General features: G+C 44.8%; 1 protein-coding gene across 3 annotated transcripts in view; it reads right to left on the bottom strand.

Moving 5' to 3' along the window:
• The window catches only part of TBC1D24 (TBC1 domain family member 24), a 31,213-nt gene extending 11,292 nt beyond the window's left edge, over nt 1-19,921 (bottom strand). Inside the window, exons 1-6 of one of the 3 annotated variants that reach the window (XM_031050407.2) lie at nt 19,862-19,921; nt 18,356-18,468; nt 14,971-15,024; nt 7,686-7,933; nt 4,658-5,690; nt 2,830-2,847 (exon numbers count right to left, since the gene is read on the bottom strand). In XM_031050407.2, the coding sequence (XP_030906267.1) occupies nt 2,830-2,847; nt 4,658-5,616 (977 nt within the window). In that variant the 5' untranslated portion in view covers nt 5,617-5,690; nt 7,686-7,933; nt 14,971-15,024; nt 18,356-18,468; nt 19,862-19,921. The remainder of the gene's footprint in view (nt 1-2,829; nt 2,848-4,657; nt 5,691-7,685; nt 7,934-14,970; nt 15,025-18,355; nt 18,469-19,861) is intronic. The other 2 variants (XM_031050408.2, XM_005150662.3) reach the window with 2 other exon arrangements.
• Nucleotides 19,922-21,503: the final 1,582 nt, after the last annotated feature.

The raw sequence follows: 21,503 nt of genomic DNA, 5'->3' as shown, positions 1-21,503 counted from the left end.
TAGTAACACATCACCTTCAGTACCCTGTGTCTTCCTACAAATTTTCCATGTGGAAATATCACAGAAATCAACCATGTCGGAAAAGAACTTTAAGATCATCAAGTCCCACTCTTCCACCAGCACTGCCAAGGCCACCACTAAACCATGTCACTGTGGGGCTCATCTACATGCTTTATGAATAATTCCAGGGACGGTGACTCCACCACTGCCCTGAGCAGCCTGTTCCCATGCCTGATAAGCCTCTTTGTGAAGAAAGCTACCTCTCAGGTAGTTGGAGAGAGTGATAAGGTCCCCCTGAGCCTTACGTTCTCCAGACTAAACCCCCAGTTCCCTCAGTCATTCCTCATCACACTTGTGCTCCGACCCTTCACCAGCTCCATTGCCTTTCTCTGGACCAGCTCCAGCATCTCAATGTCCTTCTTGCAGTGAGGGGCCCAGAAATGAACACAGGATTTGACATGCAGCCTCACTAGTGCCCAGTACAGGGGGATGATCACTGTCTTGGCCCTGCCTGGCCACATTACTTCAGTTTTATCAGCTATAGCTTTTTCAGCTGTATCAACTCTACAACCAGATCTTTTGAATCAACCAGAAAGCATTTATCATGGTGTTGGCCATTTAAGACTATTCCTATCCCTTGAATGTCATGGCAAATCACTTGTATTTAATGTCACCATACAGTTAATAAACGGAAACCACAGCTTAACAGAAGGATATGAAATAAAATGACCTGCTATTGGCCCAGGCATAAGTCACAGCTGCAGGTGCTTATGAGTCAAATCTGTGTTGAGACCAATGTCAGTACAGCCTGCACCCACATCACACCAAACTGCTGCTTTACAAAAATAGAAGGGTTTTTTTTGGACAGGGGTCAGAAAATTGCAAGCTGAGTTACAAGTGTCTAACCTGTATCCATCCTTGCATTTTGGACAGTATTTCTCTAACAACACGGAAAATCATTTACTTCAGTTGGGTAGCTGCTGCTCAGAGCAGTAAATGAACAGGACAAAATGACAAATAAAAAACCCCAACATTTTGGTTAGTATTTGTTAATGAAAATAAAGCTTAGTCTTCACCACTCCAGAGGCCTTTAAGGGTTCTCTAGCAAGAAACCAGCACTTGGAAACTACACTAAATTCAGACTGGCACTGCCACCAAAAAGTCCACCTCTAGAACTGAACAAAGTCACTAATCTTTTACCCTGCATTAGTGTTTTCCTCAGCTCTTCATGCTGGCTTATTGGAATTGGCATGACAACTTGCTATCAAATGCTGATGTTGGAAAGACATGCAACTTTATTAACCCAAAGAAAATTCAACTTAGAGAAGAAGCACAATTTAGAAGTTTTATAAAGCAGCTTATTTTCTATTTTCATAGGAATGTTGTTTTTTACATCTATATCTTAAATAAATTGAGATCCAGAGACCTCAATGTTCCTGAAGATAAGCCAACGCTGCTGATGGGCAGTTGCTGCTGTCACAGTGGGTATCTCTGTGGTATGCCAAGACCAGAAATACCACACTCCAAGGTCTGACTCACTGAATTACATCTTCCTGCTCTGTTTTGTTTTGTGTTAAATCTTATCTGGTCAGCATTATCTTTAAAATCCATTACAATTTCAGTTAGAGCATAAATACGTGGTACAAGTGATACGCTCTTCGTCAGTCACACATGGCAGTAGAAGCCATAAGTGATGCATAAGCCTGAAACATAATCCTGTGTTGAGATCACTGTCAACAGACACCCTGTACCTAAATCCCCTCAGAACTGTGTGCTTCCTCATAGAAATCAAGGCTTTCTGCTGTAACTGCAGTAAAATAATACATGGACACTGAAGATTTCCTTGGCTGGGATTAACAGCCTGCTGATTTCTTAGAGGTAAAATCCTCAACACACAGAGTAGGATACAAAACGTGCTCTGATAAACCTGTTAAGGTGTTATTTCAGACATGAAAACATGAGTAAATTAATTCCAATTTTGATTTTATAGATTAGTACAAGTGTTAGTGTGCATCACTCACTGAAGTTAACTCAGGGCACCCGCAACAAGGCCAGAATATTCTCAAAGGCATTAATTTAAACCCATTCACCTGTGGTATTTCAGAATCACAGGGCAGTCTTTCTTCTTTCCAAGTTCTCTGCTTATCAGATATCACAATCCACTGGGTTTTGTTATTTAAGATTTGCTTTTCAGGCCAAGACTTGATGAATGACTTCGTTAACCACTAGCACTACATGGCTGAGTAACTCTGACCTTCTTGACACAGGAAAACGATCTTGTCTCCTTGCCTCTAAAACCCCTACCTACTTAAAAATAAATATAATCTAGTATGATTAGAGACAAGTGACTTGTAGGAGTGTGCCAAGTTGGATTCAGTCCAACATCTTTCCAATTAACTGCAGAAAGCTTGCAAAGAGGAAAAAAAAAAAAGCTGAGGATATCTCACATCTACCGCAACACCATAAACCATGTTTGGACGTGTTTCTGAAGACATCACCTGAGATGCTTTAAAGCAATACTTTTTCTTCCAGTGTGGAAAGGCCACAAATCCCACTGTTAACTCTTTTCCACTCTGGAAAACACAAGCTTGTTGCATGGAAGCACTCTTGTCTGGCTGGACTCAAAATCCCTTATCTTACATCTTTGCAGGTGCTTTGAACTAACTTTTCAGGAGTGCATTCAGGAGGTGTTACACAGCAATCAGATGCTGGGATTGCTGCACTGCTTCTCCTGCCCCAGCAGCAGCCATAAGGACAGCCTCGGAAAGAATAACCAGCCAAAAAAACAAGAAACGAGCAAAGTGCAAAGATTCAAGTGGTTGAACCTACCTTCTGGGAGATGCAATACTGCAAACAGGAAGGGTGCAGTGGGTATGGAATTGACAGAAGGAGAATGTGTAAGCAGAAAGACAAAAAAAAAGAAAAGATCAGCGATTTCCTGCATCCATGACAAAGTGAAGGAAAGGAGCCTGGAGAGAAACTAACACAGTGAGGTTTGATTCGAATCACCAGGCATGAGAAAAACAGACAGACAGGTTAAAATATTTCCTATTTCTAGGTTCTTCCGCCCCCCCCCCCCCCCCCCCCTTTTTTTTTGCTATCTGCTTGTAGAATGAACAATTCATCATCTCCTTGCACAGGCCAAACACATCTGGACAAGAGAACTCGCATCTAATTGAACATCGGTGATGATCTGAACTCTACCCAATGTGATGTCCCAGGGCCTAATGGCCTTGTAATATTTGAGACTAACAGAGTCTCTTCCAAGAGATGAGCAAAATAAAGCACAAGTTAACTGTAAATCAAACTGTGAGTCTAAATAGAAACTGTTGGAAAAGAGTCGAGGGAGCTTTACATGTATTTAGGCATATGGAAGAAGTTCAGCTGACATTTACATTATTTTGTAGGCTAAAGTCTGCTACATTTATATCTCCATACATATGGTATCTGCTTGCAACCACTGTAACTAACTCAGCAACACAATTGGCTGTAGGATATATCACTGGCTCGTACCTTTTGATTTTTGAAGATTTAGAGGAAATGAAACTGTCCCGCTAGAACACCAAGTTCCATATATCACACCCACTGACCCCAGCCAATTTCCAGAAGTCATCCTCCCTTCAGAGGTCAGAACAGCTGATAAACTGTTCAACACTTCAATTTGGATTTCAAAAACAGCTGGGAGATCTTCTGCAGTCACAGAAGGCCTTGGGAGAACCAGAATCTCTATAGCACCAGCATTTACAAGCGTATACATTCACACTTGGCAAGATGCTGATTTGTTTAGATTAATGCATTCCTGCCTTTCCTATCTACATGGAGATGCCTTTTACTATCACACTGGAGCAGGATTTCATTTACCGGCTTCACAGCTGGTTTTTCTTCCCCTCATTTCTGAAAAGAAATTCTGACCATGCAGCCACCTTTTGACTCACTATCCTCACTCCTCTCTTCCATGGTTCCTTCAAAATCATTATTTCTAATGGTACATAAGCCTGTCACAAAATAGGACAACTTCTGCCTATGATTAATATACTCTGGACTTTCAGCAGGCCTGCAGCCAAACTAATTGTCAAAGTAACCTGTAAGTAAGACTTACTTCTTCCTTGCTTTATTAAAATAACTCCTCAGTTAAGCAAACTTTTCCCAGCTGACAGAGTTTTTGCCTCCTTACACTGCAGAAGCTGCTGAATTCACAGTCCTGGGCAGAATGAAATTGACATTTTATATAAATAATCTAATATTTAAAAATTATTTTTCACATTTTTGTGGTACTTTTCCTTTGAGTACACTATCAGTGTTTCCCCCAGCTTCGCTAACACATCTTTTAGTTAAAAACAGCTTGTGAAAGACACTTCTGAGATGTAATACTTGCAATTAACATGTAGCTGTAAGCAGCAATTATGAATTAATCACTAAGCTATGAGAAAGCGTGTTGTTTCTCTTGTATCACAACATTTCAGTTACACTTCTTCTTACAATCCTTAATTGTAATGCTTAATTTTGCAGCTGCACATTCTCCTGCAGAGATCAAAGATCAGCAGGTACACCAGCACATATTGTGTTCCCAGCAGTCACCCAGGGCCGAGTGACCAACTGCTCACCACGCTGGGCAGTTTCCTGAGGTCACTTGGGCTGTCTGCAGCAAAAGCCCTACCTCTTCTGTTTGACCGTGATGCCCTTCTGCTGCAAAGCCTTCTCATTGGCCATCTGCAGCAGCTGTATCTCCTTCCGTGAGAAAAGGCGGACAGCAAAGGCCTTTTCCAGCAGCTTCTCTGGAGGCACTGACTTGGCAATGTCCCTCACAAACATTCGGATGTCCTGCTGTATGCTGTCAGACTTCATGGGCTGCCCACCTCTGACTTTGCGAAAAAACTTTAGAAGAGCCAGTGCCACGCGATAGAGAACTTTGTAGCCTTCCACCAGTAACACATCAAAGACCCGAGCAACATACACCATGGGCAGCTCTCCAAAGAGCCATCGCTGCCAGTCAGAGTACACTTCCAGCACGTCCTCGGACACTGCCACCATTAGCTTATGCGCCGCCTGACAGTACTTATTTGCCAGGTCTCCAAAGGTCATACAAGACGACTCAAAAGCCAAGAACGTCTGGTCAATGAGCCGCTTGGATGGGTCATTGCAAGCAAGGATGCGACAAACCTGCTCAAAGCACTCAGCCTCGTCCTTGCTGTAGTGTAGGAGCAAAGCAACCACCGAGGGCAGTGCTGGGCAAAATGAGATATCTGGGAACTGATTTGCAATGCACAGGATGATCTTCCTGACCGCCCCGATACCTTCTGCATTCAAGCAGTATGTGGGGACCAGGGTGTCATCCACGAACTCTGGCAATGGAAGAGAGCTACCACTGCGCTTCCCAATGATCTTTACCACAATGTCTCGGTACACATTTGCATCCGGGGTGACTGTACGGCATGGGATATTGCTGAGAAGCTTGTGGTACACTTTGGCTCTCAGGGAGTGGTTCTTGGCCCAGTAGCCTTGGCGAGCCAGCTGCTTGAGCTCTGGGAGCTCGGGGCAGGTCAGCTCCTTCACATCCTGGCTCTGCAAAGAACTGTCCATCTTGTCCCAGTCCACAAAGCGGCTGTACTCATCCATGGTTCCAGGAGAGGCAAATCAGAACTCATGAGAATGGAGATGCTATTTAGCCTTCAAATGACTTGCAGCTTTTGCTGCAAAAGTAAAAAAAAAAAAAAAAAAAAAGTAGGTTTGACTAACAGGTAATCTCACATTTTCTTTAGGAGTACACACATACATTTAACTTGTTCCTGCAATGCCAAAACTGTTTTCTAAAGTAAAGAAAGTTAAAGATACATGCCCTTTTATTTTTTAAGTCAAGTTTTACTTCCATTCCTCTTAAGTAATTTATCAATGGCAACCTAAGAGGGTGATGGTGAGGACATGTCCCCAGGAGGTGAATTCTGTAACTGAAGGTCCAAGCTGAGACATAGATCTTTATGTTAACTTCCCACTTTGAGAACAGAAGACTCACACTTCCAAAATACCTATTGTAAAGTCTGTTCAATTTGCAATTGCTCCTCCTAATTCTCTGGGAAAGTAACTGTTACCTGTAGTACAAGGATGCAGTGTCATGAGCAGCTTTCACTGTCCTAACATGGTGTAGACAGTGCCAAGAAACACTAGACCTCCTGCTAGCCACAGCCATATGTTCTTGGCTATTTCTTTGTGCTGGTGCTAGCATTTGTGTGGCCACATAGTCACTGAGATTGTCAGCCTGTTCAGTTTTTCTTTTCCATTGGATAAGATGCATAGTTGTCTGGTCAGCCAGATCATGGCATCTTCCTTCTGACTGCTTACAAATGTGACTGAATACCCCTCAGTTAAATCTTTCCTGAAAATCATAGCACTGAGCAGTTAAGAGTTAGGTACACAGTCTTTCAAATGGAAGCTCCTAGACCTATTTATATCTATACAGAAACCAAAGATATTCAAACCTGAACAATACTTTAGGAAAGAGTTAAAAATGAACCACACATGATGAAAGTGACGGTTCCAAGGCTAAGTTGGACAGGGCTTTGAGAAACCTGGTCTAGTGGATGGTATTCCTGCCAGTGGCAGCGGGTCAGAACTGGATAAGCTAAAGCTCATAAAGGTCCCTTCTAACCCCAACCACTTTGTGGTTCTATGAAGAAGACTACCTTTTCAAGCTGCAGTACAGGCTCGTCAGCTTAAAACAGTTTCATTAAACTGCTTCTGGTCCTGAGCTTGCTCACACACTGATCAAACCACCCTCTAGAGGGCCTGCTGCCACCACAATTAAATCACAGATTCACACCTCTGCAATAACACCAGCAGCTGAAAGATCAGATTCTGGCCTCCAGTTCCTCAAACCGCATATTTACATGACCTCCTAGCTGGCTCCAGCTTTAAAGTACACCTGTGTCCCAGCAGAGAGAAGGACTCCAACCACTAATGGCCATGAATGAGCTATAACCAAGTCAGTGCAAAGCTAGAAGGGAGATTCAATAAAAGTGAACAAATAACAGCAAGCAATGGGTTTACCCACTGCTGGAACATCCATGCCAACATGTCCTCAGAGTCAGAGTACAGCTGGGAAGCACAAGGCAGCTGGTGCTGCACACTCTGCAGAGAATCCCTATAAACCACAACTAGCCTATAAAACTGTTTTGTGCAAGTAAGACATTTTATAGCAAGGTTAAATCAACAAAAACACATGCTGAAATGCTTCTACAGAACTTTAAGTTATTCTTGTGTCAACAGACTGCAGAATGCGTGGCCTTGACATTTATCAGACCTGTCTTTCATACAAGAAGTGCATTAGAATGATTTGAAACTCATAAGGTAGATATCCTCCCTACTTCATTGCAGGAGACTAAACCAAACATTTTACCTCAGACAGAAGCTCATACGTATACAACTAGCATTAGCTTGGATGGTTATAGATTTAATCAGGACAGTTTAAGATTCTAACTAAATATTAATCTGGGTACTTTGGAATCACATGCTGAAACTCCAAAATATGACTCATTACTTAAAAGGCTGGAAACAACACACATTTCAATCAACTTTTGAATGGCTCTTCTCTACCAAATATCTACTGTTCCTTTTTTTTTGTTTTTTTAATAAAAAATATGTATTTTTGAGTTTATTTTTGTACCAGTCACGAGGAATACAGCAATGCTTACCATGCTCACCATTTCTTTTTGGTGTATTCCTCCATATCTGAAATTACTTTTCAAACTGCAATTAAAGGAGGCAACACATTGTCCTGACTTCAGTTCTAGCAGTAAGATATGTTAGGACATTGAGGAATGATGCCCCTCAGTGTAAGCTGAGAGCACGTGTTCAGGATACGCAGACAGTAATGGCAGGATACCAGTCCTTGGCAGCGTGTCAGCTCCATTAAAGTTAACATTCTTCTGTCATTCTCCACCTGGGAATCATAGGAAAACACATGATTTTGAATTTGAATCCTAGAATAAGATCCTTGTGGGGAAGAGAAATTTAATCTTTTCTAGCAGTGGCCAAAGAATGGAGAGATGAACCATTCTGTTCAGGGCCACTTCAGTATAGAAACTTTCTATAGTGGGCTTGCTGGAATCTCCACTATGCAACAGTTTCCCCCTTCTGCCATCATCCCTTGGGAACTGCTTATATTTTTATCAAGGAGGGTTAAGAAAAATGTCCATCATACAAGACAACTTCTAAGCTCCTCAGAGTTACATCTCTGCTGTGCTTTTCTCTGTGCTTTGTCTCCCTCCTCCTTACTCTTTCCTATTTTCTACCATTCAGAGTCACAAGCATATTTGAAGTTTGCATTTAGAGTAATTTTTCCCTCTGGAAGCTATTGCCCCCTCCAGGAACTAACAAATCTGAAGAGTATGTGCTCCTCAGCAAGCTCACTGAAGTCTGTGAGCCAGAGGATAGAAGTCAGACTGCCAGAACTTTTGATTTGAGCTTACAGTCTTCCACAGCCTGCAAGTAGGTCTGGCTGTTTCCGCTTTTCAGAGCTCTGGATGCTGCAAGACAGAAATGTCAACAAAGCAAATAGGCATTGCCAAGGTTGCCAGAGCATGACAAGTTCTTAACTGTGCTTGCAAATCCAACAGAATTAGTGTGCTTCAGTGTAATGGTGCATAGCTCCTGACTCTCCGCCAATAGCTACTGTAAGCCAGCAGGCCTCAAAGGGGAAGTATTTACTTGCCAGGGGAGAAGCGCCCAAGAAATCTTAGGAAGATTCCAGCAAGATTCCATCTCCTCTTCCCACTCCACAATCCTCCTCTATCCATCCCTCTGGACAAGCTCTATCTCTTCTGGCAGCCATGTAAAGAGCAATGTTTAATTTGGAGCTGATAGGAAGAGGAGACAGAAGTTGCCTCCTGTTCAGTAACAAAGGGGTAGCTGGTCAGGGCTGTCTCTTAGCCATCTCTCCTACCCCAGGGGAGCAAGTAGGAAGTACAAACTGATATAATTGGAGGGATGGAAGGGTGGAATGTCAGTTAAGCTGTGAAAATAGGCAAGAACAGCTGTAAAAGAGTGCATGTCAAAAAGTCCCACCTCCATAGAATCATACAATAGTTAGGGTTGGAAAGGACCTTAAGATCAAATTCCAACCCCCCTGCCATAGGCAGGGACACCTCACACTAAACCAGATCACCCAAGGCTTCATCCAACCTGGCCTTGAACACCTTGGCCAACCCATTCCAGTGTCTCACCACCCTCACGGTAAAGAATTTCTTCCTTATATCCAGTCTAAACCTCACCTGTTCAAGTTTTAACCCATTACCCCTTGTCCTATCACTACAGCCGCTAATGAAGAGACCCTCCCCAGCATCCTTATAGGCTCCCTTCAGATACTGGAAGGTCTCCACACAGCCCCAACTTTCCCAGCCTGTCTTCATACGGGAGGTGCTCCAGTCCCCTGATCATCCTTGTGGCCCTCCTCTGGACTTGTTCCAACAGTTCCATGTCCTTTTTATGTTGAGGACACCAGAACTGCACACAATACTCCAAGTGAGGTCTCACGAGAGCAGAGTAGAGGGGCAGGATCACCTCCTTTGACCTGCTGGTCACACTTCTTTTGATGCAGCCCAGGATACGGTTGGCTTTCTGGACTGTGAGCACACACTGAAGCTGGCTCATGTTCATTTTCTCATTGACCAACACCCCCAAGTCCTTCTCCATAGGGCTGCTCTGAATATCTTCTCTGCCCAACCTGTAGCTGTGCCTGGGATTGCTCTGACCCAGGTGTAGGACCTTGCACTTGTCATGGTTAAACTTCATAACACTGGCATCAGCCCACCTCACAAGCATGTCAAGGTCCCTCTGAATGGCATTCCTTCCCTCTAGCATATCAACAAAACCACACAGCTTGGTGTCATCAGCAAATTTGCTGAGGGTGCACTCAATCCCCCTGTCCATGTTATCGACAAAGATGTTGAACAAGACCGGTCCCAACACCAGTCCCTGAGGGACAACACTTGTTACTGGTCTCCAGCCAAACATTGGGCCATTGACCACAACTCTTTGCATGCAGCCATCCAGCCAGTTCTTTATCCACCGAGTGCTCCACCTATCAAATTGATGACACTCCAATTTAGAGACAAGGATGTCACGTGGGACAGTGTCGAATGCTTTGCACAAGTCCAGGTAGATGATGTCAACTGATCCACCCCCGTCCATCAGTTCCATAGTCCCATCACAGAAGGCCACCAAATTGGTCAGGCAGGATTTCCCCTTAGTGAAGCCACACTGGCTGTCACCAACCACCTTGTTTTTCATGTGCCTTAGCATGCCTTCCAGGAGAAGCTGCTCCAAAATCTTGCCAGGCACAGAGGTGAGACTGACTGGTCTGTAATTCCCCGGGTCATCCATTTTCCCCTTCTTGAAAATGGGGGTTATATTTCCCTTTTTCCAGTCATTGGGAACTTCACCTGACTACCATGACTTTTCAAATATGATGGACAGTGGCTTTGCAACTTCATTTGCCAGCTCCTTCAGGGCCCGCGGATGGATTTCATCAGTTCCCATTGACTTGTGTACGTTCAGGTTCTTAAGATGGTCTTGAACCAAGTCGTCTCCCACAGTGGGCCCAAGGTCCTCATTCTCACAGTCCCTGCATCTGCCTTCCAAGCCTTGGATGGTGTGGTTGGAGCATTTGCCAGTGAAGTCTGAGGCAAAGAAGTCATTTAGAACCTCAGCCTTCTCCAAATCCTGTGTAGCCAGTTCTCCTGATAGCTTCCAGAGAGGGTCCATGCTGTCCCTAGTCTGTCTTTTATTTGCAGTGTACCTATAGAATCCCTTCCTGTTATCTTTCACATCCCTAGACAAATTTAATTCTAACTGAGTCTTAGCTTTCCTAACCTGGTCCCTAGCTTCCCAGACATCCCTGTATTCTTCACAGGCCGCCTGTCCTTGCTCCCACCTTTTATAAGCCTCTTTTTTTCCTCCAAATTTTCCTCAGCAGCATCTTATCCATCCAAGGAGATCTCCTGGCCCTCCTGCTGCACTTAACTACCTTTGCCTTTCACATATAAAGAAAGGGTAAGACACAGGCAGAAGAGAAAAAAAATATTTCAGAACAAAATGTTTGTATAAAAACAGTTATAAAGATGAGCAGAGACCCATTTGTACAATCTTGTTGCAACAAGCCTCTCTCCCTCTGGCTAAAGTAACTTTACAGAAGTTAGCACCATGCTGTGGGAAGTATCTTTCAACTGGACACAGGATAAAGAGTATGGATCAGCACCTGAACTGCACAGAACTGAAACACTTTCAAGTACCTGTTAGAATACAACTATACAGGACTGTAAAAATTAGCAAAAAGTTTACATTACTCACAACAACAACAAAGCTTGAAAGTTGTGTGTACCTTGCTTAAGGGGAAGCAGTTATTATCCTTTCTGATCAGACTTACAGAAGAGTAGGGATTAACACAGAAGAACAGAACCAGGAGAGAAAGCTTTTTGTCTTAAGAACCACTACAACATTTTGAGACTGTCCGGTCTACTGGTCTATAATGGAGCTCTTCAGTGTAACACAAAAAGCAACCCACACAAGTGAAAAGTAGAACTAGAAAAATGCTATTAAATATCTACCAGAAACAGCTGCAAAGCTGGCAAGAATTCTCAAGGTTAAGTTTAAACTATGAAGGAAAGCAAGTACTCACTACAACTGAAACCCAAGCAATGGCTGTGGCACCTGAACTGGCAGAACTGCAAGTCAGTGACTGAATTGTTAGGAAATATTTAGCTTGCTAGAATGGCCACATTTTCCATTCCATTCTCTTACTTCTCCCCATTGTCATTTGAGCAACTTTCAGAAGACAGCTGAAAACTGCGCTGAATTTGGAGGGAATGTGCAGCAGAAGCCATGGTGAAAGTCAAATTCTGATACTGCCTGAGATGAAAAACTCTATCAAAGTGTCCAAAAATATATCAGCAGGAAAAGAGAAGATTTGAATGGCAACTTACCTTCATTATGGGGAATATAAAGCTACAATTTTATTGAAGGTAACATGGCTAGGGACAGCTTTACAATTTTTCTTTGCTTTCCAAAATGCAGCAATTGGCCAACTGAAATACCTGAAGCACAACAACTCAGAGGACAACTGTTGCTTTCAAATCCAGAGTACCTGTAGCACTCCACAGCAGTGAAATATCTACATCCTAAACTTAAAAGTAAATTGCAGGTTTGGTAAAACCTGAGATTTGATACTGCTTTTAATGAACACGAGAGAGTTTCCTAAAAAAAACCAAATCACAGAATCCCAGACTAGTTTGGCTGGGACCTGAAAGCTCACCCAGTTCCGACCCCCTGCCACAGCCAGGGACACCTTCCACTAGACCTCGTAAATTAATCAGGAAAACTTTGTCCCCTGTTCCATTTAGGTGCTCTTGGAACTTTGTGTTCTGGAAGTTTGACTAGAGATTAACATCTTATTAAGATACTTCATGCAAATCTAGTGTAGGTGCTTTACAACAAGAACCCTTTGAAAATACCATTTACTCTTACCCATGGACAGTTACCTTTGATTCAGGTATTTGTACTGTACAGATACAGATGGAGACTGACAACCAAATGTATTTTTAAAAGGTGCTAACAGAAAGCAGGTATCTTCTTTTCCTGCCCTACAAATCAAGACTAATGCTGAAATCCCAGACTTGCAGGATACTGTTTGCTGTTTATACTGTCAAGCAGTGATGCAGCCAGGGAAAAGGCTCGCATCTCCTCTTTCATAATCTCATTAAACTAATCCTTGCAGAAGCCACATAGACAGATGAGAGCTGCTTCCTCAAGCCTGCTAGCTATTAGTCCTCATCGCAGCAAAAGAAAATGAAACCCAAACCTGAGTAGATGATTCCTCATCCTTGAGGAATACTCAGTCATGTCCGAGATGTTTGCTTCATACACCAAAACATCTGACAGAAGAACAAAGCAACACAGCAAGACAGCAATAACTGCAGAATAAAAGACAATGAGCAGACAATTCCTCCCTTCTCCCCTAGTACTTGAGTTCATTCTGCAGTTCTCCCTTAGCCCAGCCCTACAGCAGCACACCTTGCCATCTCTGCTCTATGGATCTGGAAACACAGCTGGATACCATGGTGCTGTCCTCCCTTTCCCAAACACCTCCTGACTGGAAGTGAGTTTTGCTACATTTACAGCTCCAGTTACTTCCCATGCCAGGTATCACTGAGGAAGATGTGTGCATCAGAGCCAAAGTTAAGCACCCCATTTAGCACCAGAAAAAGCTGAACACAACTACCTCATCGGGTGTAGAAGAGCAATCTGGACTACAGTGATGCATTCCCGAGTGATAATCGTTTTTGGCAGAGCACACAGAACTCATGGATTGTTTTTAATGCCATTAAATGCAGTTGGATTCCTAGGATTTGCCCTGGGCACTGCGTGCAGCACAAGCTGGGTGCCAGGAATACAATTCTGGATAATGTTCCAATACTAATTTACCAATAACAATGGGGGGTTAGTTCCTGCTCCCTGCTGGGCTTTTTAAATATCCTTATGGGACAAAGTCAAGAAACCTCTCCCTTTCCTGAGTACCTGGTAAAGGCCTGATATCAGAGTACACTACAAGGCAAGCCATTTTAGGCATCTAGATGATTTCTCTTGGGATGTCACTGCTGCATATGAAGGTCTGTACTAGAATCCCATGCTTTCATTCTTAGGAAAGTACTATTGTCTTCTTAAGCATGGTCTTTAAATCACCAGTGATTAATCTATCATGTACTTTATTACAGTCAAAAGTTCAGACACACAGGGAGCTCTTCTCTGCAGGCCACACAAACAACAGCAGCTTATATTTTGAAGGGAGACTCTGTATCCCTTACATCTGCAAGCACTCCAGTAGAAAGCAGCACACCCTCCTCCCCATCCCCTGCCCTGGGATGACATGAGCACTTCTGAACATAGAATCATAGAATACTTAGGGTTGGAAAGGACCTTAAGATCATCTAGTTCCAACCCCCCTGCCATGAGCATGGACACCTCACACTAAACCATGCCATCCAAGGCTCTGTCCAACCTGGCCTTGAACAACGCCAGGCATGGCTCATTCATGTTCAATCGCTGCTGATCCCATGAGCTGTACTGACCATTGACATGCCACAGAGGTACCAAATACACACACAGACCCCAAATAAGATAAAGTCTGGGAAAAAAACAACAAAAAAACCCCAAAAAAACCAACAAACCACAAACCCAAAATACTTACTGAAAAAGAAACAGAAAAGAAATGGTTAATGGTTCTACAAAGGGCCAAAAAGGCTAAAGAACAGAGCATTGTAAGAGGATATTGAGTGGCAAATACTATCGAAGACATAGATCTGGCGCTTTCTGTCCTGTCTACATCTTAAAGCCCCCAAGGATCAACTAGTAAAATTAAAGAGGAGAATTTCTATCTTTTTCCGCTCCAAACAAAAACATAATTTCATAATGAAAAAATAATCGATCTAGAATTCCAAACTAGTCATCCATTATTTTTACTACAATTTTAAAATTAAAATGCCTTCATAATAACAGATGTGCTGCTGAGGTTATACTCTTACTTTTACTGTATATTGCTAATCTCTAGTCTTACTGGAGGGGAAAGACTTTGGGAAAAACAGTTCTGTTAGAATGCCAGTAAGATAGTTAAGAGCCCAGAGCACACGATATATAAGAAGGGGCTTATATATATGCTGATGGGGTTCTTCACCCACATGCCTGTTCTGAGTAAACCTAAAAGGACTTAATATACCTGACATGCCTACTCCTCTGCCTAGTGTCACTGCCGATGGAATCAAAGCCTCTCAACTGGAGGAGAGGGCTCACAGATATATTGAAACGTGAAGCAGGGGCAGGAACCTTGTCTCCATACAGAACCAGATTACCAAAACCTATCTAAACAAAACAAAGAACACTAACAGTCCTCCACAGCCCCCATATTGACATGCTTTTATTAATCCTTACCTTAAAACTAGTCCTTGTACAGATTTTCTTATGACTTATTCCCTTCTTCTGGGCCTGTTGGTGAAAAACATAAAAATCAGATTGTTTTTAAGTAGTGCACGTGACAACATCCATGAGCATGGGGCACTGCTGACCTCCACACCTTTAAAAAGCCTGAAGGTATCAGTCTGCACTTCTGCATGGCTTCCAGCCTCCATACTTGCAATTGTGGTAGAGAGAACAAGATGACAAATATCCTCACAACAGAGAAGAGCAGGCAAATAACCACATTATTAAAGTGTTTACACACAAACAACTAATTTCTGTCTCTAAAAACACAAGCAGAATTACTACTTGTGGCACCTTTGTCATAAATAACTTTAGCTAATATTCTTGCTGTACCTTACTACCATGTTCCCCTCAGTTTTACGGTGAAGTAAACAACTCTCATTAAACAGACAGCTTCTGGAGCAGGTCTCTCTCCTCCTGTGACTAACAGGGGTATCTACTGCACAGTGAGGGGATTTCAGACCCCAGCTCTGCAGCTTTCACTATTTAGATCTCCAATTATGAAAAAAAACAACCCAACAACCAAACTATATTCTGAAGATCTACAGTGGAGAGTGGATTTAGCTCAGCTCACTTGCTGAGGGCCAATAAAACAGGCCCTTGTCCTGTTAGGTACAAATATTTTAACTAATTTGATGAACATTATTTTTCTTTGCAAATGAATGGTATTCAGTTCATCAGATTTTCAAATAACCCTATTTTAGTTTCCTGCAAAATACAGTCATTACAACTTTGTGTTAATTCTCCCTTGTTTTTCCCTGAAAAATATAACAAAATAATTTACTATTGGTGCAGCTACGCCAAAGTACATAGCAGCTTTCCAATATCTGAAGGGCCCTAGAAGGGTGCTAGAGGGGGACTCTTCATCAGGGACTGTAGGGATAGGACAAAAGGTAATGGGTTTAAACTGAAACAGGAGAAGTTCAGGTTAGATATAAGGCAGAAGTTCTTCCCTGTGAGTGTGGTGAGTGCTATCATAGGCTGCCCAAAGAAGCTGTGTCTGCCCCATCCCTGGAAAGTGTTCAAGGCCAGGCTGGGCAGAGCTTGGAGCAAACTCCTCAAGTGGAAGGTTAGTGGGAGGTGTCCCTGCCTGTGGCAGTGGGGTTGGAACTGGATGATCTTACAAGTCCCTTCCAACCCAAACCATTCTATGATTCTATGGAAGTTACACCTATGGGCTAACATAATGTAGACCCCAAGTATAATTAAGCATGTTCATTAATAGAGACACTGTCAGACTATGAGATCTGAGTCTCTTTCCTGAGTCAGTGAGAATAAATAACACGTGGTCTTTTGCGATGTGTCTAAAAGCTCTGGTAATTGTCTTCTAACTTTAAAAGTTATGCAAGAGGAGAACAAGTGAGATATTGGAAAGCCTGAAAGTATGAACACCATAGCTAGGAGCACTTTCATGTGTTAATCTAATTTAAAACAGTTGATTCCACAGCTAGACATCTCCAGAACATACTTCCACTGATACACATGGACTTCAAGCAAGTCAATCATTAATACAGTGCAATTAAATCTATTTTTATATCAGAAAGAGCGCGTGACTGCCTGGGCAAGCACTAGAAGTGCAAATGGCTGGAGATCAGCATCAACCAGCCAAATACCACTGCACCCCTGCCACAACACACCACTTGCAAATGTGTCAGGATACTGCAAATTAAACCTGACAGTAAAGGAATCCCCAAACAAGCAGACATTTAAAAGAAACTCTGGTTTTTCAGCTACCAGTCACAATTCAAGGTTATGTATAGATGGAATAGAAATAGCTATTTTTCTTTCAAATCATTAACACAATTTATCGATTTTGAGTGTTACTATACAGCATGCATCCCAGACAGCCTAACACCACTGTTTTAACAGCTTCTCCAACCTAACAGGCAGGGCAGGGTATATCCTGAAGAGTCAGAAGAACAGCAAGGACTAAATTTGTGGTCTGTTGCCAATAATTTGCTTCCCACTAACTCAGCTTCGGCACTAAAGCAAAGGCATTAATTTGCTTGTCACTAACTCAGCTTTGGCACTGAAGCAAAGGCACTCAGGATCTAAACAAATGCCAGGGTAGCAGCATCAGATCACAAAAATCTTGCTGTGGGACATGGGGAGAGATGTGCAGTGTGGATAGTTTTGCTTTGCTTGCTTGCTTGCAGAGTTGCTATAGTGCAGGAATAGCTGGTGTTTTCATTTTTCTTTACAGCTTAGATTATAAGGCTGGCCAGTGAAGGAGGCTCTGCAAGATTTCAAATTAACAGAATGAAGAAGCAAAGACAACCATGGGGAGAAAACAAATGCTGCAGTAAAATGAGAAAGCTGGGAAGATCCCAGGTGCTTAACTACGTGATGGACCAACAGACAGCCTGCTAGAAACATTTACTTGGCACCATTTAATTATTAACAGCAAAAGAGAAGCAGAAAGCTGCTTTCCCTTGTGTTCACATTCTAGCTGCAAGAAGACCTGCAAACTTTCAAATATTAATGACAGAAAAGACATTCAGTACAAAGATTCCTAATCATGGTGCAACACTATCCACAACCATTTTGCAAATTACAAAGGACATGTCATGTATTGCTTGGGAGGAAAAAAAAAGCCAACATAAAATGTCCCTGGATTACAGTTACCAGAGCTGTTCCTACAATGTAACTATCTTTGAGAGAAGTGTTTTGCAACATGGCCTTAACTGCACAAAGAAAGAAGTTCTAACAGAGAGGGAATTCCCTTTTCTGGGAATTCAGAGCCCTGGATGTAATCCATGTAATTTCTGGATAATCTGACAACACTACTGGGATTTCCTGTGAGCGAGAAAAGCTTTCAGATGCTTCAGCTTCCTGCAGGAATCACACATAAAACCACAAGGTTTTGAGATGGTACAGTGCAATATGGAACCACCCACTTCCCTCTCATCACAGCCCCAGAGCACTGCAAGATTTCATCCACCGACAGGGCTAGACTCAGCCATGCACATAGCATCTTTGCAGTTATTTTTCTCCAGTTCGTGGGCCCAGAAAGGCCAAGGAAGTTTCCAGTAAGTTCTAGCTAACGCCTAAACACAGTGTTCAGCTGGGAAACATTCCAGCAGCCCCCATATCCCAACAGCAACCTTCTGCTTAAGGATGTGCTGTATATACGTACATATTTATGTTAGGGACAGGCTGAAGAGTATGGAACTCTGTCTGGGGACAACTGATCAGTCAACAGAGAGTTTATGGGTCAGGGTTAAAGGGAGAGCAGTGATGGGAGACATTATTGTGGGGATCTGTTACAGACTGCCTGATCAGGAGGAATCTGTAGATGAAGCACTATATAGACAGATAAGAACAGCCTCACTCTCACAGGCCCTTGTTCTCATGGGGGACTCCAACCACCCCGATATCTGCTGGAGGGACGGTACGGCCCGGCACAAGCAATCCAGGAGGTTCCTCAATTGTGTGGAAGACAACTTCCTTCTGCAAGAAATGAAGAAGACAAGGAGAGGTGCCATGCTTGACCTCATGCTCACCAACAGGGAAGGGCTGGTTAGAAATGTGAAGCTCTAGGGCAGCCTTGTTTGCAGTGATCATGAGATGGTCGAGTTCGAGATTCTCAGGACAGTGAGAAAAGTGTGTAGCAAGCTCACTGCCCTGGACTTCAAGGGAGCAGAGTCTGGTCTCTTCAGGAACCTGCTTAGTAAGGTTCCATGGGATATAGACCTAGAGGGCAGGGGGGGCCAAGACTGCTGGCTGGTATTCAAAGATCACCTACTACAAGCTCAGGAGTGTTGCATCCCAACTACAAGGAAGTGCAGCAGGGACCTGTTGGAGCTAGTCCAGAGGCCACAGAGATGCTGTGACAGCTGTAACAGCTCTGCTCTGGAGCCAGGCTGAGAGAGCTGGGCTTGTTCAGCCTGGACAAGAGAAGGCTCCTTAAGGGGGAGACTTTAGAGCAGCTCCAGTGCCTAAAGGGGCTACAAGAAACCTGGAGAGGGATTTTGGATGGAGTACTGTAGAGACAGGACAAAGGGGAATGGCTTTAACCTGACAGGGAGGAGATTGAGATGAGCTCTTAGGCAGAAGTTGTTCCCTGTGAGGGTGCTGAGGCGCTGGCACAGGGTGCCCAGAGAAGCTGTGGCTGCCTCATCCCTGGCAGTGTTCAAGGCCAGGCTGGACGGGGCTTGGAGCAACCTGGACTGGTGGAAGGTGTCCCTGCCCATGGCAGGGGGTTGGGACTGGATGAACTTAAGGTCCCTTCCAACCCAAACCGTTTTGGGATTTTATGATAATACTCAAGGAAGAAGCCACAGAATACAGGTGCTGCGTTTAGAGAGCTCTTCTGTGAATAAAACCCGCTCCTGTAGCCGGGACCAGCTGGCTTAGTGTAGCTGTGTGCCTGGGCAGCCTCACCAGCACCCACAGGACCCGCTGGTGGCTTACCCGGGTCTTGACCTATTTTGCAGCAGCAGCATCATGCGCTGCAGCCACGCCTTGAGCCGATCAAACGCCTTCCCGGATCCCCTCGCGCTGTACAACCCAATGGACAGAGCCCGGTCCACACTGGCCCAAGGAGAGCGGAGAGCGCCGGGGGCTGCCGCCGCTGCCCACAGAACAGCGCCTCGGGGCCGCGTCCCGCCCCTCCCCAACAGCTCCCACCTCGCAGAACACGGCGGCGACCAGCGGCCCTGCATCAGAAGAGAAGCCGAGCGCGGCGCCCGCGGAGGTGGCCTGACCATGGCAGGGCCCGGGGAAAGGCCCCCCCCGGCACTACCCAAGGCGCCTCCGAAGTCCCCATTCCCAATTCCTGTCTCCCCTTCCCCTGCCGTGTTCTGATGCCAGCGAAGGCCCACCCACCACGTCCCGCCCTTACCGGGGCCACCTCAGCACAGCCGACGCCGTCTGGAGAGGGCAGAGGGGGAGAGGGGAGGGGGGCGAACGGGGGCCGCGCGCATGCGCACAGTACACGGCGGCGGGACGGCTGCGCGCATGCGTTCTGCTGGGCGGCTTGGGCACGTGTGGCGCGTCTCGGTGTTGAGGGAGAGCGGGGAGGGGGTGTGTGGCGATTAGGGGTGACGTGGGGGGCTGTGAGGGCTGGTATTTGGGTGACATGAGGGGTGGCAGGGTGTGAGGGGTGACATGGGGAGTGACATGAGGGGCGATGTCAGTGCTGACATGAGTGGCTATGAAAGGTGATGGGGATTGTGAGGAATGCCAGGTGTACTTTAGCAAGTTAGAGTGGTGAAGGGGGGATAGTGAGGGTCTGTAAGGGATTGGGGGGTGTGTGGTGTGAGAGGCAATGTTGAGGGGCTCTCAAGTGTGATCTTGATGGGGGCTTTGAAGGGTCAGTGGGATGAGGGGTGATGGGAAGTAAGAAGGATTAGAGGCAGAGGTGACAGAGGGGCTGTGAAGGGTGATTGTGAGGCTGTGTTGAGGGGGTGGGAGGTGACGGGTGGGTGAATGGTGCTGCACTATGAGTATTGGAGCTGTGGGGTGTATCAGTGCTGTGTGAGGAGGCCTTAGGCTTGTGAGTCTGTGCTGGAGGCTGCACTGTTCACTGACCCTGTAGAGCTTCAGGTGGAAAACAAAGTGAAAAAGAGAGCAAAACTGACAGAGGGGAGACTGAGATGAGCTCTTAAGCAGAAGCTCTTCCCTGTGAGGGTGCTGAGGCGCTGGCACAGGGTGCCCAGAGAAGCTGTGGCTGCCCCATCCCTGGCAGTGTTCAAGGCCAGGCTGGACAGGGTTTGTAGCAACCTGGTCTTGTGGGAGATGTCCCTGCCCATGGCAGGGGGTTGGGACTGGATGAGCTTTAAGGTCCCTTCGAACCCAAACCATGCTATGATTCTATGAATCACAGAATCCCAAGGGTTGGAAGGGACCTCGAAAGTTCATCTAGTCCAACCCCCCTGCAAGAGCAGGGTAACCTAGAGTACACCACACAGGAACTTGTCCAGGTGGGCCTTTAATATCTCCAACGTAGGAGACTCCACAACCTCCCTGGGCAACCTGTTCCAGTGCTCTGTCACTCTTACAGTAAAGAAGTTCTTCCTGATGTTAACGTAGAACCTCCTATGCTCCAGTTTACACCCATTGTCCCTTGTCCTACCACTGGATATCACTGAAAAAAGCCTAGCTCCATCATCCTGACACTCACCCTTTACATATTTGTAAACACTGATGAGGTCACCCCTCAGTCTCCTCCAAGCTAAAGAGACCCAGCTCCCTCAGCCTCTCCTCATAAGGGAGGTGTTCCACTCCCTTAATCAACTTTGTGGCTCTACACTGGACTCTTTCAAGCAATTCCGTGTCCTTCTTGAACTGAGGGGCCCAGAACTGGACACAATATTACAGATGCGGCCTCACCAAGGCAGAGTAGAGGGGGAGGAGAACCTCTCTTGCCCTACTAACCACACCCTTTCTAATGCACCCTAGGATGCCATTGACCTTCTTGGCCACAAGGGCACATTGCTGGCTCATGGTCACCCTCCTATCCACCAGGATCCCCAGGTCCCTTT

This window comes from Melopsittacus undulatus, chromosome 8, assembly GCF_012275295.1.
Source record: "Melopsittacus undulatus isolate bMelUnd1 chromosome 8, bMelUnd1.mat.Z, whole genome shotgun sequence".
In the NCBI taxonomy this organism is placed as follows: domain Eukaryota; kingdom Metazoa; phylum Chordata; class Aves; order Psittaciformes; family Psittaculidae; genus Melopsittacus; species Melopsittacus undulatus.
This window is presented reverse-complemented; position numbering and strand designations above follow the sequence as displayed.